Source organism: Passer domesticus, chromosome 5 (genome assembly GCF_036417665.1).
Source record: "Passer domesticus isolate bPasDom1 chromosome 5, bPasDom1.hap1, whole genome shotgun sequence".
NCBI lineage: Eukaryota > Metazoa > Chordata > Aves > Passeriformes > Passeridae > Passer > Passer domesticus.
Window position 1 is genome coordinate 45054656 of NC_087478.1, and position 15274 is coordinate 45069929.

Consider the following 15274-nt stretch of genomic DNA (forward strand, 5'->3'; position numbering starts at 1 on the left):
AAAATTACTACCCATCAATTTCAGTCATTTGCTGTCATTTGGATCTAAACTAGCAGTTTCTTGGGTGAAATGTCTACCTAGGGAAGACCCAGGTTCTGCCACTCTTCTTGGAATTTAATACCCATTGAAATTTAGCTATCTCTGAGCTAAAAAGTGATGTCCTGTCTCACACACAAGTTTTTCAGATTACTTAAATGGAGCCAGAACAAGATATCAAGGTAATACTTAGTAGCAAGAAGCATGAGAAAAATCTTAATGCTTAAGGGAAATGTAAAGCAAATTTTCCCTCAGAAAGCAATAGACCAGATCCTAAACTGGTGGAAAACAGCACAAGCCCATTAACAGCACCAAAGGATGCACTGAATAATTTAGAAAAAGAAATCTATGGTGCTGTGTGGCACCACAAATTACATGGCTCAATACCAATTATTATCTCTATCATTCCTATCCCCTCCTTTCAGGGTATTCTTTTCAGGTCTTATTTTAATCATGTAAATTTCCTCTTCTCTCAGCAGTTCAGGTAGGTCATTTTATATAGGGCTTAAACAGGAAATTAAAAACGTTCACAACGAGATTCACTGGTTTCATGGTATCTTCCTCCACATCATATACTCACTGAATGAGCCTCTTTTCCTGCTCTGCATTTTTAAAGGTGAAAGAAAGAAAGAAAGAAAGAAAGAAAGAAAGAAAGAAAGAAAGAAAGAAAGAAAGAAAGAAAGAAAGAAAGAAAGAAAGAAAGAAAGAAAGAAAGAAAGAAAGAAAGAAAGAAAGAAAGAAAGAGAAAGAAAGAAAGAAAGAAAGAAAGAAAGAAAGAAAGAAAGAAAGAAAGAAAGAAAGAAAGAAAGATCCTGTGCCTAAAATAAATAGGTTTATTTTTAGATGAATACTTAGGTGTTTACTTTTTCATTTGTGATTTCTGACTGTCTTCCACAGATTGTGTAGGGTACCTATTGTTCCTTTCTTTTGTTAGAACAAGAAAATTGGTAGTTTTTAGGACATCCAAACAAGGATACTTCCTGGTTCAAAGTACTGAAATGTAGTCTAGAACAAAAAAAAAAAAACAAAACAAAACAAAACAAAAAAAAACCACCAGAAAAAATCCCATACCACAAATTCAAAAATCCTTTTTTTTGCAAGTGAAAATCAGGGCTTTATGCACTCCTCTAATACAATGAAAAACAAAATATCAAGACCCGCTGGGTTACTTCTTAAATACATTTTAAAGGTACTTTTGCCAGTCTGAGTTACTTCTGAGTTTATGTTTTCAGCTGTTGGTCTACCTGTGTAGTGAGGCAGTAAAAGCTAAAGCCCGGGAATCCCCTCTTCTGTGTGGGCTTTCTTTCCAAAGATTCTGCACAACAGACCTAATATTGCTTATGGATTATTGAAAATATCCAATGCCCTTCATGTAAGAACAGCTGCACCTCCATCACTGTTTTGGATCAGAGCAAAACAGCATTATTTCAATGACAGTCTTTCAGTTGTCACTATTTATTGCACTTTGGTTCAGGTCTTGGAGCACAGGAAAGGCTTTTCTCCTCTATAAAACTGAACCAATGGCACAATCCAGTACATCCCCAACACTAATGGGCTTTTTGCCTGTAAGAACAGATTAGACCTGGTCCAAAGCAAGACCCCTGACATGCTCAGTGTGTGGATTCTGGGTCAGCAGAACGAGCTGTTTTGCTCTGCAGATAAGCTCCATGTGGGGTGGACTACTCACAGTGTGTGCCTAGCTTGTCTCAGTAGACTCACACCCAAAGATAATGACACGTTCAGGAGATGATCTGCACAGGTAAGAGGGCTCTTGGTGTAAAGGGCATTCATGGGCATGTCTATGTACCTCTTCAGTGCCTCAGGCATATATAAATCCAATTGCTTTGTGTTGCATTTTGTGTCCCAGGTCTCTTAACAGAGATACAGTGCAAGTCAAAAAGGCTACGGAAAAATGTGAAGCAGCCCCCAGATCAGACAGTCAGTGAAGACAACGAAGGCCATGACGTGAAACAAGTAACTTCTACAACTAAAATATATAGGGTAAGAGAATTCTTATAATAGTTCATTGCTGGTGATGTGATTTTTGTTAAATGCATCTAGTACAGTGAATAAAGAGTATTGAAACCCCTCTGGAGCTACCAGATTAAAACTTTAGCTTCCACTAAGTCAAGGAAATAGAAATACCTTGAGTGTACATGTAGTTCTTATATTTTTAGTCAAAACCCTGTGAAGTATCTGTAAGATCTATGCAGTATTTTTTTCTATGGTACATATATCACATACATTGAAGTGTGATATTAAAACTTGAACTTACCTAGTTATTTGCTAAATATTTCCTTATTTCTGATAATTAACCACACAAACCTACGCAGTTTAAAAACATTATACACCTGTCTTCTGTGCACTTCTGTAAAAGCCTCAGTGACAAGCAAACCTCTTATCTCCCTGGTCTCCAAATGGTGAAAAATGGATGTATAGCTTTTGCCTAAAGCAAGAGATGCTACATCATTACTATGACTGCATTTCATGATGGGCTTTTTTTTTTTTTTTTGCCAGTATAGGAGAAGGTAGAACTTACCCCAGAGCAGCAGAAACTTCTTGATTATATTATGGATTCATACAGCAAACAACAAATACCCCAGGAGGTGTCAAAAAAGCTAGTAAGTATACTGATAAATTCATTTTTGAAACACTGATAATGAAGCTGAGGATTACAAGGCAAAAAATATTTATAGTCAGCATAAGTAGGTGTACTTAGTAGAGCAAACTGTGGGCTTACACTTTAGGCATGCTGAAAGTGGGACAGAATCTCTCCCATTCAGTCAAAAATTAGACCACATCTTTATGAAACTTAAATGTTAAGAAAAAACTTTCAACTCTAGAATAAGACTCTTGTGATCAAATCTAACCTTTGCTGATTGGAGCTTTGTTTTTTCCTTTGTCAATGTAGGCACTGATTTGAGTGTGACTTGCTGTCAAGCTTCCTTTCCTGTAAAGACACCATCCTTGAATCTTGAAAATATTTTCTAGAGTAAAAGATACTGTCTGCTTCTTATGCTGTCTTCCAGAATACTTGGTTTTGACAAATTGGAGACAAATTACAGTGTTTGGCAGAACTCTTGCCTGGTCCAGTTTAATAGTTCTTGTATTTTATGCTCCTAAATAGGAATTGCCAGGGAAAATTAACCGACTTTGTTTGGTTTGATTTTCAACAGCTGAACGAAGAATTCAGTGCTGAAGGAAATTTTCTGATTTTAACAGAAATGGCCACCAGTCACGTGCAGGTTCTTGTGGAATTCACTAAAAAACTACCAGGTATATCCAGTGTGTTGGAGAAAATTTTGTTATTGCAAAGCTTAGGTGCCTTTCTGTTGCCTTTTGGAAAGCTTTGTGTATATTTTAAAGACTATTTAAAAATGCCTGATCTTTCTACACACTGTTTAGATATTGTATAAAGAAAAAGTGCTTTGTGCTCAGAAGAATAGTAGACTGAACAATCCAAACTCTGCTACTACCTGATTTGGCACCCTTTAACTATTGACACAGAAAATGCTCAGAGAAAGGATTGTGTCTGTAGAGATTTTATTTTTATATATTGCTGCAGTGCCAAATAGTCTGCCTCTAAATTACCACTATCACTTGCTAGACTTTACTTTATTCCCTTTGCTGCCTTTCTAGCAATGCCTCTAGGTTATAACACCCACTGAATTGTGAGTCGCACACAAGAACTTTCTCTAATTGGTGGCACCAATATCTATGGTCCTTGCATGGTGTGTTATGGACAAGTGCTGAAAATCTAAGTTTATTAGAATTTTTTAAACTCTCAAGTTCATGTTACCTCAAGACTGAACACTGGGCATGTGGTAGGCACCTTTAAATAAGGAAGGAGCATGGTGAAACTGAAAGCAGCATGGCAGTGGGAAAGGAGTGTAGAGAGTTCAGGTGGAAACATGACAGAAGATACCATGGAGCAGCATCAGGTTAGACAAAATTCTCGCTATTGGTTACACAACACCACACTTTGCTTATCCTCAAAAAGTACCATGAACACTGAAATACGTGTATAATCCTCATAAACTTTGGGGAGGTTCAAATCAGTGTCATGTGCTGAAGTCCAGGTTGGAATGTCTGCAGTACTTAGCAAGCCTACGGACACCAACATCGAGGTTATGCAGATGTGTGGCACCTCACACGCAGGAATTTCAGGACAGAAAAAGTGGGAACTGTTTCTTTTGCTGTCTGATTTGTCTCTAATGTGTCCTCAGGCTTCCAAACCCTTGATCATGAAGACCAGATTGCTTTGCTGAAGGGCTCAGCAGTAGAAGCCATGTTCCTCCGCTCAGCTGAGATCTTCAGCAGGAAACTTCCCACGGGACACACTGTCCTTCTAGAAGAAAGAATTCGCAACAGTGGTAGGTATCTTGTTCAATGAGGCAAAACCAAACCACACCATTCCACTTCTGTGTCACTATTTGGCCCTTGGGAAGCTCTTTAGTAGCATTGAGATAGATTTATCTGAATGGTCTTTAAATTAACTAGAATAAATCTAACTGAGCCTTGAGTCTAAAGTTCATAAGGTAAAGGACTCTTTACAAGTACATTTCAACTTGTATCAATAATGCTACATCAAATAAACTTAGTGCATGTCTCCAGGGATAAGTATGAAAGAATGATGAAGAACTGTTACCATTTCAAATTGTTCACATAAAGTATTGGTAATTATGCTTTTAAAGACAATCTGTATAAGAAGAAAAAAAAGATTTTAGGATGTTACTGAAGATGACTGAAGGCAAGCACCTATTCTTAGGGTTGTTCTGGTAAAATTGAATCACACTGAACAAAGTGCACAGAAGAATTATAAATACAGAATGTTCTCAGTATGTTTTTGCTTCTTAAGGTCCATTGAAAGCTCAGTGCCTCTGATAAATTCAACTGGTTCTAGATATAAATCGTAATAATTATGAAAAGCCAAATGGGGGTAGATGTTGTTTGTTCCTTAGAGCAGAAGTTGTGTTGTACATTATTATGCATTCTTTGTGCTCTACCAATGCAATAGTGAATGTTTTGCCTTTTTCTGTATTGATCAGCAAGCTTTATCCAACCTTCAGATACCTAGCAATTAATATTCAAAGGGATCAACAATCCTGAATGAGAGAGTCAGTCTCTCTTTAGATTCTGCCTTCTGACTTTCCTTTCTAAGGATCAGAAGGAGAGGAGACAGAAGAACATGTAACTCAATATTAGTCATGGGAATGGGCTTGAACTCAGTTCAGAAAGGACAACTGATGTAAGCAAAATTAAGCCAATACTTACATATTTAATTCACTGGAAAGGAGTCAGAAAACTTGATAATAATTCACTAGCTGAACATATATATTTATTTTGGCTTAGCACACATTTATAATTAGTAATTTTTCATATTTCTTTCATTTTCATTGATTATAAGAGGGTACTATTTCATGGACTGGAAACAGTGACTTCTAGAGTGATATGAATAGCTTCTGGTCCAGGTTCTGCAGGCAAAGTATGCCAAGAAGGCCAGATATATTTCCTGGAAACTGTAATGGGTTGTCACAGATCCAAATGTCTTCATTAAGAGATTTTTTTTACTGGATTATAACCCACATTTTTGATAAAAATAGGTTTTGGATAAATGAATCCATATGGCAACATGATTACTGAAAGCTTCTCTTCTATAATCTGTACAATGAGTATGAAGCTTCTTTGTTCAGAGTATCAATTGTTCATTAAAAAAAACCCTAAAAGCAAGAAATACTTTAATCCAGAACATTGCATAAACCCTTATGTCATACCAATAATTTTTCTCAGTCACAATTTTAAAATATTCTGTTAATTTTCTGCAGCTATTGAATCCAGATGAGATACAATATTATATTTTACAAGTTTGTGCTTGACTTTACGATAATAAAACTGGCTGGAATACTACATTGTATCCTGCCTTAGTATTATTTACCTGTCATGTTGCAGATTAAAAAAACCACCACATTTTGTGCAGAACAATTAAAAAAAAAATTGTGTAGAAATTTCAAGACAAGTAACAAATGTGGTATATTTCCTGCAATTTTTTTTTTTTTTTTTTTTTTTTTCTGTGGGGAAAAACTCCAGGGTAAATTAAAAGCAAATTCTTAGACCAAAAACCTGGGTTGAATAACTCCCAAGAAATGAAACACAATAACTTCTTAAACCTCTGTGTGTGTGTATAAATACAAATGTGTATCTTCTTGCTCTTGGAAGAAGCTTTCTAAAGCATCTTCCCTCAAGCCAGGATCAAGTTAAAGACATGAGAGGAAATTCTGATGTTAGAACTTCCCCCTCCATGTATTACAAAAGAATAATGTATTATCCAGCTTACTGCTGCTGACTGCATTTTTTCCTTCTATTAATAGCCAGAATAAAATAAATCATATATTTTATTTCTCTACTTAGTGCAAATTAAAACCTACTTTAAAAGATTTTTCTTTGCTGCATTTAATGGGGCTGTGACAATAAAAAAAGCAGCTTGTAAATCTTTGCATTTCTAGTTTAATTACTGCTACTGGACCTATTTAACTTTTAAATAAATGAAACTTTGAAATAGTTTTAAAATATCTACTACAGAAAAGCTAATTTTTGTGGTTTAAATCCTCATTATTTTCATGTGTCAAAGTTTAAACAAAATGATAGAAAGGCATCCAAATTCTTCTGTTATCATTGTTTACCCATAGAGCTTTCAATGTTATTTCAATAATATGTAATATAAATTATAGCAAAATAAAACATTACAAAAATTCAATAATACAAATATTCAATATTGCAGATATTAAATACTATGCAGTTAACACCTCTGAATGTCATAGAACTCAACACCAGGGCTCTAAGTTTCACAGTAGCCTGTACCAAATGTGACAGAGTAGAAATGTAAACAATCGTTTCCAGTCTTAACCAGAAAGGACAAATGCTACTAAAAGCTGTAGCTGCCCATTATCATGTTATAGACTGGTCCAAGAGACAAGAGTCCAAGGCCAGAAGAGATTAAACCCCTCTTTCTCCCTGTGCCTCGCTGGAAAACAAACAAATAAACACAAAACCAAAAAAGGCTAAATGCAGCAAACTGAAATATACAAGGACAACAGAGAGCATCAGAAGAAAGTCAGTGTTGGCTGAGTGGGAGTTTGAAAATCAAGTTTATAGGTAACAAATGAAAAAAATAGCATCAGGATTATTTATGGCTCCTAGTGAGGTCCTAAACATTGTCATGCCAGCAGCCATAAATTATTGCTGTTAGTCAGAATTTCTGTCTGTATATTTTTAGGTATAGACTAATGTCTAAATATCACAGAATTTCTATTGTCAAGCTTTGATGCCTGTATCCATAAAATCAGAGAGCGTGGTGGTGATTCTGCCTAAAAGTCACAAGCTGTCCAGACTTCTGTCACCTGCCACCATGTGCGCTTTGAAGCTGCTCTCATCTATTAATATTTATGTATTCTCTGGTCTGATTGTATGGAATGTTTGGGGGTTTTTGCCTGATAAAGAAGTCAGAGATCTGGTGGTGATGACCTTTGAGCATTATCAGCATTCATTTTCATTCTCATGCTGATGAGGTGTATTTTTATTTCTCAGCTTGTGCATATTGCTCAAGTCCTGCTGCACCTCAGAGACTGCCTCTGTTGGAGCCCTGATGGTCTTTCTCCATAAGCTGTTAGGAAAATTCTCGCATTAGGTGCTCCTGTGACTGAAATGCTCTCCTACACACCCTAATATTGAGACTTAATGAGAAATACAGACTTTTAAAATTTAATATTACTGAGATTTGTTGCCATTTACTCATCTTATTTGATGCTTCACTATGCATATAGCATATTGTGATTGACTCATTCTGTAAAAGGCTGACATTCTAGTAATTTAATGCTTGGTGGTTTTCTCTTATTTCAAAAGCAAATTCTCCCAATTATTGAGCAGTACACTATTTTTAAAATACAGAGCTGAGATACAGAAATTTTTCTCTGTCAGGATTTGTAGTTTTGCTAAAGATACCAGGTTTCAGTAGTCATGAAAAGATAGAGATTTTTATTTTGTCACTTTACAGAGCAGTTCTAGGAAGTTGAGTATTGGGAAATAAAATACTGATATTGACAGAAAGGGAAGATTTTTAAGTTGGCAGCAGGACCTCTGACATTGTGAAACACACTGTTGTCTTCCTGGATGGGTTACAGGTGCTGAAGTACACTCAGATCCAAAGAAAAAAAAAGAAATAGCCGCACTTTCAAAGCGTTGGCAAGAGGCCACCTTTTGCCATTGAATGTGGGATACAAAGTTCCCTATGATTTGGATAAGAGGCTCCTGCAACCAAAAGCAAAGTTTGGTATTGGAACATAGATACCTAATAACTTCCATTGCCCTTGTCTTTTATAATTTGGTTATTAGTACTGAGCAAGGGTGGTACTTCAAACCCCCCTTGTGCTCGGGTGTGTGCAGAGAAACAAAATGATCTTCACTGACGTGTCCAAAGTGTCTCCAAATGGTCATGTGCATCCTTGTGGAAGGAGACACATCATCCTGTGACTCAATGCAAAACTGGCACACTGCCCAAAACATTTAGAAATTTAGACCCCTCTAAATTGCAAAGTATACAAAAGAGCTTTTCTGTTCACACACTGTTCCTGCACAATCTGCCATGCCGAGTCATCCAGTTCTAGGTACCTGAAGCACAATTAGAGTGCCAAAAATGATTTAAATCATATCTACACGATAGATCTATACCCACGAAAGCAAAAACAAATGTCAGGAACCCAATCTCTTTTCTTCTGCATAGGTGTGTTTCTTCAGGCCAAAAATCATTTTCAGACTCTGCCTATGAAGACTAGCTCAAGGCAGTGCAGATGCTGCTACTGTGCGCTAGACCACATTTCTCTCTTGACTGCAGGCACGCAGGCCATTGCTAAAGGAGGGTGTGTGGAAAGGTCATTTGCACCTTCCTTAGAGGCTTGGGTCTTTTTAGGGTTTTTTTGTTGTTGTTGTTGTTGTTTGTCTGGTTGGTTGGGGTTTTTTGTGTTTTTTGCATTTTTGGGGGGATTTTGGTTGGTTTTTTAAACTAAGGTTTCTTTGCTTGCAATTATGACTTAAGAGAGGTCCTATGGATTGCTTTAAAGATGATGGGGTTTTGGTACTTGGTTGTGAGTTCTGCTCAACACATGCTAAGTCTCTTTTAAGTTGATCCCATTTAATCCCTACAAGGTAACAGGAGACAGAAAAGAATGTGCCCATGCTCTGGTGTGTCTTCTCTCCTGGCTAGATTTTCTCCTGATTTGGCACTCAGCATCACAGGAGTGAATTTGGTTAGTGTTTAAAGCACCATTTATGCATTTGAATAGCTCAGAAGGGAGAGCTAATAAGCAGCATGAAAAACAGTTTTGGTAGATGGCATAATGTGAAAGATAAAATGTAAGTTTGTGAGTAATTAGAATATTCTATTTGCATAAAGCAGCTACTAATATACCCTTGGTTTCATATTCACTAATGTTTCAATGTTTATCAAGAAAAAATGATCTCTATCTATATTAATAACAAAGTGTTAGTTACTGTTAATTAGCATTTACTCTCAAGCTTTCTTCTTGCAATAGATTAATTATTCAGTTTTGCAAAATGGCCAAAATAGAAAAGAGAATGCTGTCTCAAAAAGCTGGCACCACTGACCTGATACCACAGTAAACACACATATTCCAGGATTATGTTAAACAGATAATTATTCATGGCCTGCAACTGCAAACCTTATGATATCAGTATCAGTCATCTTACTTTTAAAGAGTAATCATAGCAACAAAACTCTAAAAAAGACAAGCTCTAAAGTAATGCTGTGCCTTGAACTACAGAGGGGGATGAACTTGTGCAAGTCAGGGATGTTGAGTGAATAATGTTCATGTGTTTAAATCTGCTCTAGTTTGATGCTGCAAAGCTGCACTCAGAAAAGCTTGTATTTCCCACTGACCACGCTTGGGTTTACAGCCAGACAGGCATGAACATAACAAAATAATCAAACAATCTGCAGCATCTTCTGCAGGTGGCTGAGTTGGGTGAGCCAAATTTGTGTACACAGAAAGATGCCCAATGACATATGAAGGATAAGCATGTTCTTACTGCCATAATGCTGCATAAAACAAGGTTTTTGAAACCTTTTTGAAGAAAGTTAGGAAGGAGGCATCATTATCAGTGACCAGGAAGCTCTGCCTGCCTGACAGCACTGTGCAGGGCTCTCATCTGATCTAAATATAGAAGGTAAGGCAGAACTAACTTTTCTGTTCTCAGTGAGGCCAGAAATATAATTTCATTTATTTGATTTTTTTTTTTTTTTCACTTTTGAGCTATAACTTGTAGTAATGACTTTGGGAAAATCATGTAACACTTCTTTTCTAGCCTTTCCAGTAACAAGCACCAAATCACCTTTAATTCTTGTTCTGATAATCTGAAGTGGCAACATCTCATACAGTAGCTAGGAAAAAAAAAAAAAGTAAGAACTATAAACATCTGTTTCCTGTGTTTCCTGGATGTTTTTTTTTTTTTTCTTTCTGTTGGAGCTTATTAAATCCAAACCGAAGCGTTTACAATCACATTAGAAAACAGCCCCCTCTTGTGACAGAAAAGCAATTTGTGTAACGTGCATGCAAGATGATGAAGTAATAGCAGGGAAACTCCAGCATAAGTGGGATGACAGCAAAACTGCTAAGAGAAAATATTCTATTATCCTAGTTCCAAAACTGCTTATTTTTCACGGATTTTTTTCCTAATTGTCTTGTGACATATATCAGTTAAAGATTTTGAAGTTCTATTCTCCCTAGGAAAAGTGGTAAATCACTTGCATTGCTCAAACATTCCTTTATAATTGCCTTTCATCTCTATGGTTTTGTTTTATTTCTCTGTTTGCAGTACACTAATGAAGAGTTCTCTGCAGTAATTTCATTTGCTTTCACATCTATACTCTTGTTTTGCTTCACCCTTCCATAGTTAATATTAGATTAGAAGCTCTCTGGGCAGGGATTGTTTCACAGACATTGTTTGGAGCAGTGAGAACGTGAATTTAGGTCCTCACTAGCTTTTCCATATCCTGTTTTCCAGCACCATTTTCATCCTACTTCTGCTATATAGACAATAGGATTTGAGGAGTGTGGGGTCACCAAAAGCAATAAATTAATCCAGATGAAAGCTAGCCTGACCTTCAAAAGAAAAAAGAGAAAACCCCTTCAAATTATGAATATGAGAAACAAATAATGGGAGTCAGTCACAGCCCACTTCCTACCATTTCTTGTTTCCTGTCAAGATGATTGTGCCCAGCGGCACAATACCTTGCACAGAGACTTCTAAAAATATCAACTTTGTCTTAGACTTTTCTTATGTTGTTGCTGAGCTGCTCATTTCCATGAAAGGAATTCTTTTGCTCTGCTTTAGGGCCCAACTTTTAGCTTTTATTTTTTCTACTTTCATGCAAACTTTAAAACTTTGTTGTTCTGTACATATGTGCTACTTACATATTATAAGGAACCTTGGCATTTAAAACCACCCAAGAGGGAGACAGATGGTTCCCCAAAAGTTAGCAATAACAGGTATTCAAAATTTTAAGTAGTTAATGCTGATGACTAACAACATAAGCCTGGCAGCACATTAGATGCTATGACTATTGTTTGCTGTGTCAGAAGGGCCAGCTGTGTTACTAACTTCTACAGGACGAGCTGACCCACATCGCACATATCCCTTTAATTTACTTAGACTCAGTAGTATTGAACTCATCATGGAAACAAGATTTGTGGCTTGTAAACTGAAGTGAACATAGGTTGCCCATGTCATGTGTTTGAACACATGACTCAGCCATGAAATAAACCACACCCTACAAGACCATTCCTTCACTGTTGGGACAAATAACTATTCCACTGCTTGAAGTAAATTCACTGTCACAGCAAAATGTGACTGTTTCATACTTGAGTCAAGTGACTTCATGTTTCCTTTCTTTAAGTTCCACATGCTGAGTTTCAGTTTGAATTTTGCCTACTGGGGGCACTCCAAACCTCACTAATCTGGATTTCAGCTTGGTGTTGTACACAACACTCAAACCTGCATTAATTCACATGGTTTCCAAAGGAAGTTAAGTTATAAAGATTTCTCCTAGAACAGCTCAAAATTAAGATTAAATCTACAAGAGATCCTACGGCCCTCATCTGTGGGAACCAAGGAGGTTTCCATCCTTTCAGCCAAGGAAGGCCAAAAGGTTCTTGCTGCAGAACCACTGATTTGGATGTCTACACTGCTTCAGAGCTGCAAGCAGCTGCTGTCAATAGTTTCGTGTCTGCTCTGAGTGACTCACATATCATTTAAAAGAGGAATAATTTTGATATCACAGAACTTCTCTTTTACACCAAAGAGCAGGATGGAGTACATCTGTAATTTAAGGCTAACTAAGAACATTGTGACCTGATGACAAAGTCAGCAAGAAGAAGTCCCATTGACATGCCTTAGTTTGGAAACCCCAAAGGCTTCTGCTGATGGTGAGAGAATCACATGACCCTATTCTTAAATAGGCCTGGAGTTTAGCTATTTTTGGCTCTGTATTTTATAACACATTGTTTTATGCTTTAAGGTAGAAGTAGTTGCAAGCAAGTTGATCTTGGACTACAGGTAATCCTAGACCTAACGAAAGTTTCAGGCTACATAAAAGGAGTAATTAAGTGTCTTTATGGAGACAACTGAAGCAACTGCCCAAGGCAGTTTGCTGTAGAGTTGGGCTGGAATTAAACCATACACCCTGAGAGGTTTCCACATAACTAATGCAGAGACAGGAAACACAGGGTCTGCTTCACAAAGAGGACTATCAGCAGACAAGGAAACCACCTGTGAGACTTGTCCTGAAGAGCCAGATGGACTGCAGAGTGAAATGAATTGTTTGAAAAAAAGACTTTGAAACCACGCAAAAAGAAATTGCCAGTGTTTGCCTGTGTCTAGTTTGCTCTGGAAAACAAGGATATGCTTTTGTAACTAATTGTCTTGCATCATGATTTCTGTAGTAGATTTCTCCCACCAAGACAGTGAATATGAAATATGAAATAATTGCTGTGTAGCAAGAAACCAGAGTGCTTCAATAATTAAGACATACTATAACTATTTTTTTCATTCTCACAGGTATCTCAGATGAATTCATAACTCCCATGTTTAATTTCTATAAAAGCATTGGAGAGCTGAAGATGACACCGGAAGAATATGCACTGCTCACAGCCATAGTTATCCTGTCTCCAGGTAACTTCCTTCTCATCCGGAATTAAATATTAGTGGTTCTGGAAAGAAAGCATGAGGAGCAGACGTGAGATTTGTAAAAACTTACATTCCACATGGAGCAAGTGAATGTGCATGCTCATTCTGTTTATTCAGTTGTTAAACCAGAAAACAAGCACAGAAATACAAACTCCAAATGTCCTGCTGCACCATTTGGTTTTGAATACAAGGAAGAAACTGCTTAAATAACATGCTTTTAAAAATTACGGGTATCTCTTCACTGCTTAGCAAAACAGGCTTCTTCCTTCAGAAAACCCCGGATGTGGCTAAATGCACATCACCACTAACCACTGTGGAATGCCACATATTTTAAAGGGAAATTGGGAAATGCTATAACTTAGAATAACTTAGAGTATGGCAATGAAAGTCTTCAGACTTTATTGGGAGATCTCCAAACCAGGTTTCATGAAAGATGGGAAGGTGAAGCATTTCCATCACTCTTTGAGTAAGTATGTCTCAGGACATTTTTTTTACACCAAAAATCCCATCCTTCTCTTCTTCTCCTAATCCAAGTATCCAAACACATGTTTCCATATGAACAAAATAAAAATACAAATATTTCTAACAAGGAAATTTAATCTGAGGATGAAGATGCTTGATTTCACCCTGGTGACCTGCTTTTACACTCCTGTCTTCTGGCTAAATTCCCCAGGAGTACTACACCTCCAAAAACTATTGCTTAGTTTTTGCAATGCATCGCATGACATACTCTGGTGCAGAATCACATGGAGAGATGATGGTAGAACTCCAGTGCAACTTTGCAGAGTTAAAACACTTCAGTTTTTGAGAAGGTTAAAAGTTTTCTCTAGCTAGAAGTGAGAAGGTTACATGAAAACCCTTCAAGCAAAAACACAGCATTAAACACTTTATTTCATATTAATTTGAAATAAATATTCTTTGTATAGTATGAACATCAGTGCCCAGTGTAAATATTTGAACATTTTTATATTAACTTATCAGTGTAAATATTTGCAATGTATAAGAGCATATATTTGCTAATCACTTCTTCTCTTTAAAACCATAATCAGATCGACAATACATAAAGGACAGAGATTCTGTGGAAAGGCTTCAAGAACCTCTGCTGGATATCCTACAAAAAGTCTGCAAGCTTCACCACCCAGATAACCCTCAACACTTTGCATGTCTCCTGGGCCGTCTCACAGAATTACGGACATTTAACCATCATCACGCAGAGATGCTGATGTCATGGAGAGTGAATGATCACAAATTCACACCTCTTCTCTGTGAGATCTGGGATGTGCAGTGATGGATACTTCTTTATTTTATTTTAGGAGAAATATCTTTTTAAAGGACCACATAGCACTTATTTTCATAAAGAAGTTCCCACGGTGCATGATGTTTTCTTTACTGCATTTTTATAGAAACATGCCATGGATTCATAAAAGTCATTTTGTTCACTAGACACAGAATATTGTATAGCTGTCAGATCCTCACACGTGAGTATAACTTTTTCTGTATTTATATCCTCTAACCAGAAAGAGCCCACCAGCTCTTCAGAGGAACCCAATTAATTCCTGCTGCAATTAAGCTGATTGCAGTAACTGTTCCTCTGTAAAGAAATGGGGAAATGCAAGTTTCCATTCATAATTTTTCATTGCAGTGTTTTTTTGTTCTTTACCTCTGACAAAGAATATATTCCAGATAGTTACAGTAATAAATGCTGAAATGGTTAATGTCATAGTCATTTGCTGTTCAACTCTGAAATGTGTTCACGTTAAGGTGTGCAAGATGTTATTTCTTCACAAGATGAAAAATTATGTAATGGAGGAAAACCACATACACACAAAAACAGTTTTAATTATATAACATGTAACTTGAATTGCATTATTATTTCGAAGTAAAAATTATAGAGTATCTTTACTTTGTGAAAGTGTGTCACAGGTTATTTTACTTTATTACTTTGATTGCTGGTGCTTAATGGCTTTCAAAAATACCACCAGCA

At 36.7% G+C, this 15274-nt stretch overlaps 1 protein-coding gene across 4 annotated transcripts in view; it reads left to right on the plus strand.

Moving 5' to 3' along the window:
• NR1H4 (nuclear receptor subfamily 1 group H member 4) overlaps positions 1 to 15176 on the plus strand; it is a 36342-nt gene extending 21166 nt beyond the window's left edge. For all 4 annotated transcript variants that reach the window (XM_064419841.1, XM_064419842.1, XM_064419844.1 and 1 more), the window contains 6 exons: positions 1904 to 2037; positions 2559 to 2657; positions 3213 to 3312; positions 4263 to 4409; positions 13162 to 13275; positions 14340 to 15176. In XM_064419841.1, the coding sequence (XP_064275911.1) occupies positions 1904 to 2037; positions 2559 to 2657; positions 3213 to 3312; positions 4263 to 4409; positions 13162 to 13275; positions 14340 to 14578 (833 nt within the window). In that variant the 3' untranslated portion in view covers positions 14579 to 15176. The remainder of the gene's footprint in view (positions 1 to 1903; positions 2038 to 2558; positions 2658 to 3212; positions 3313 to 4262; positions 4410 to 13161; positions 13276 to 14339) is intronic.
• The last annotated feature ends 98 nt before the right edge of the window (positions 15177 to 15274 follow it).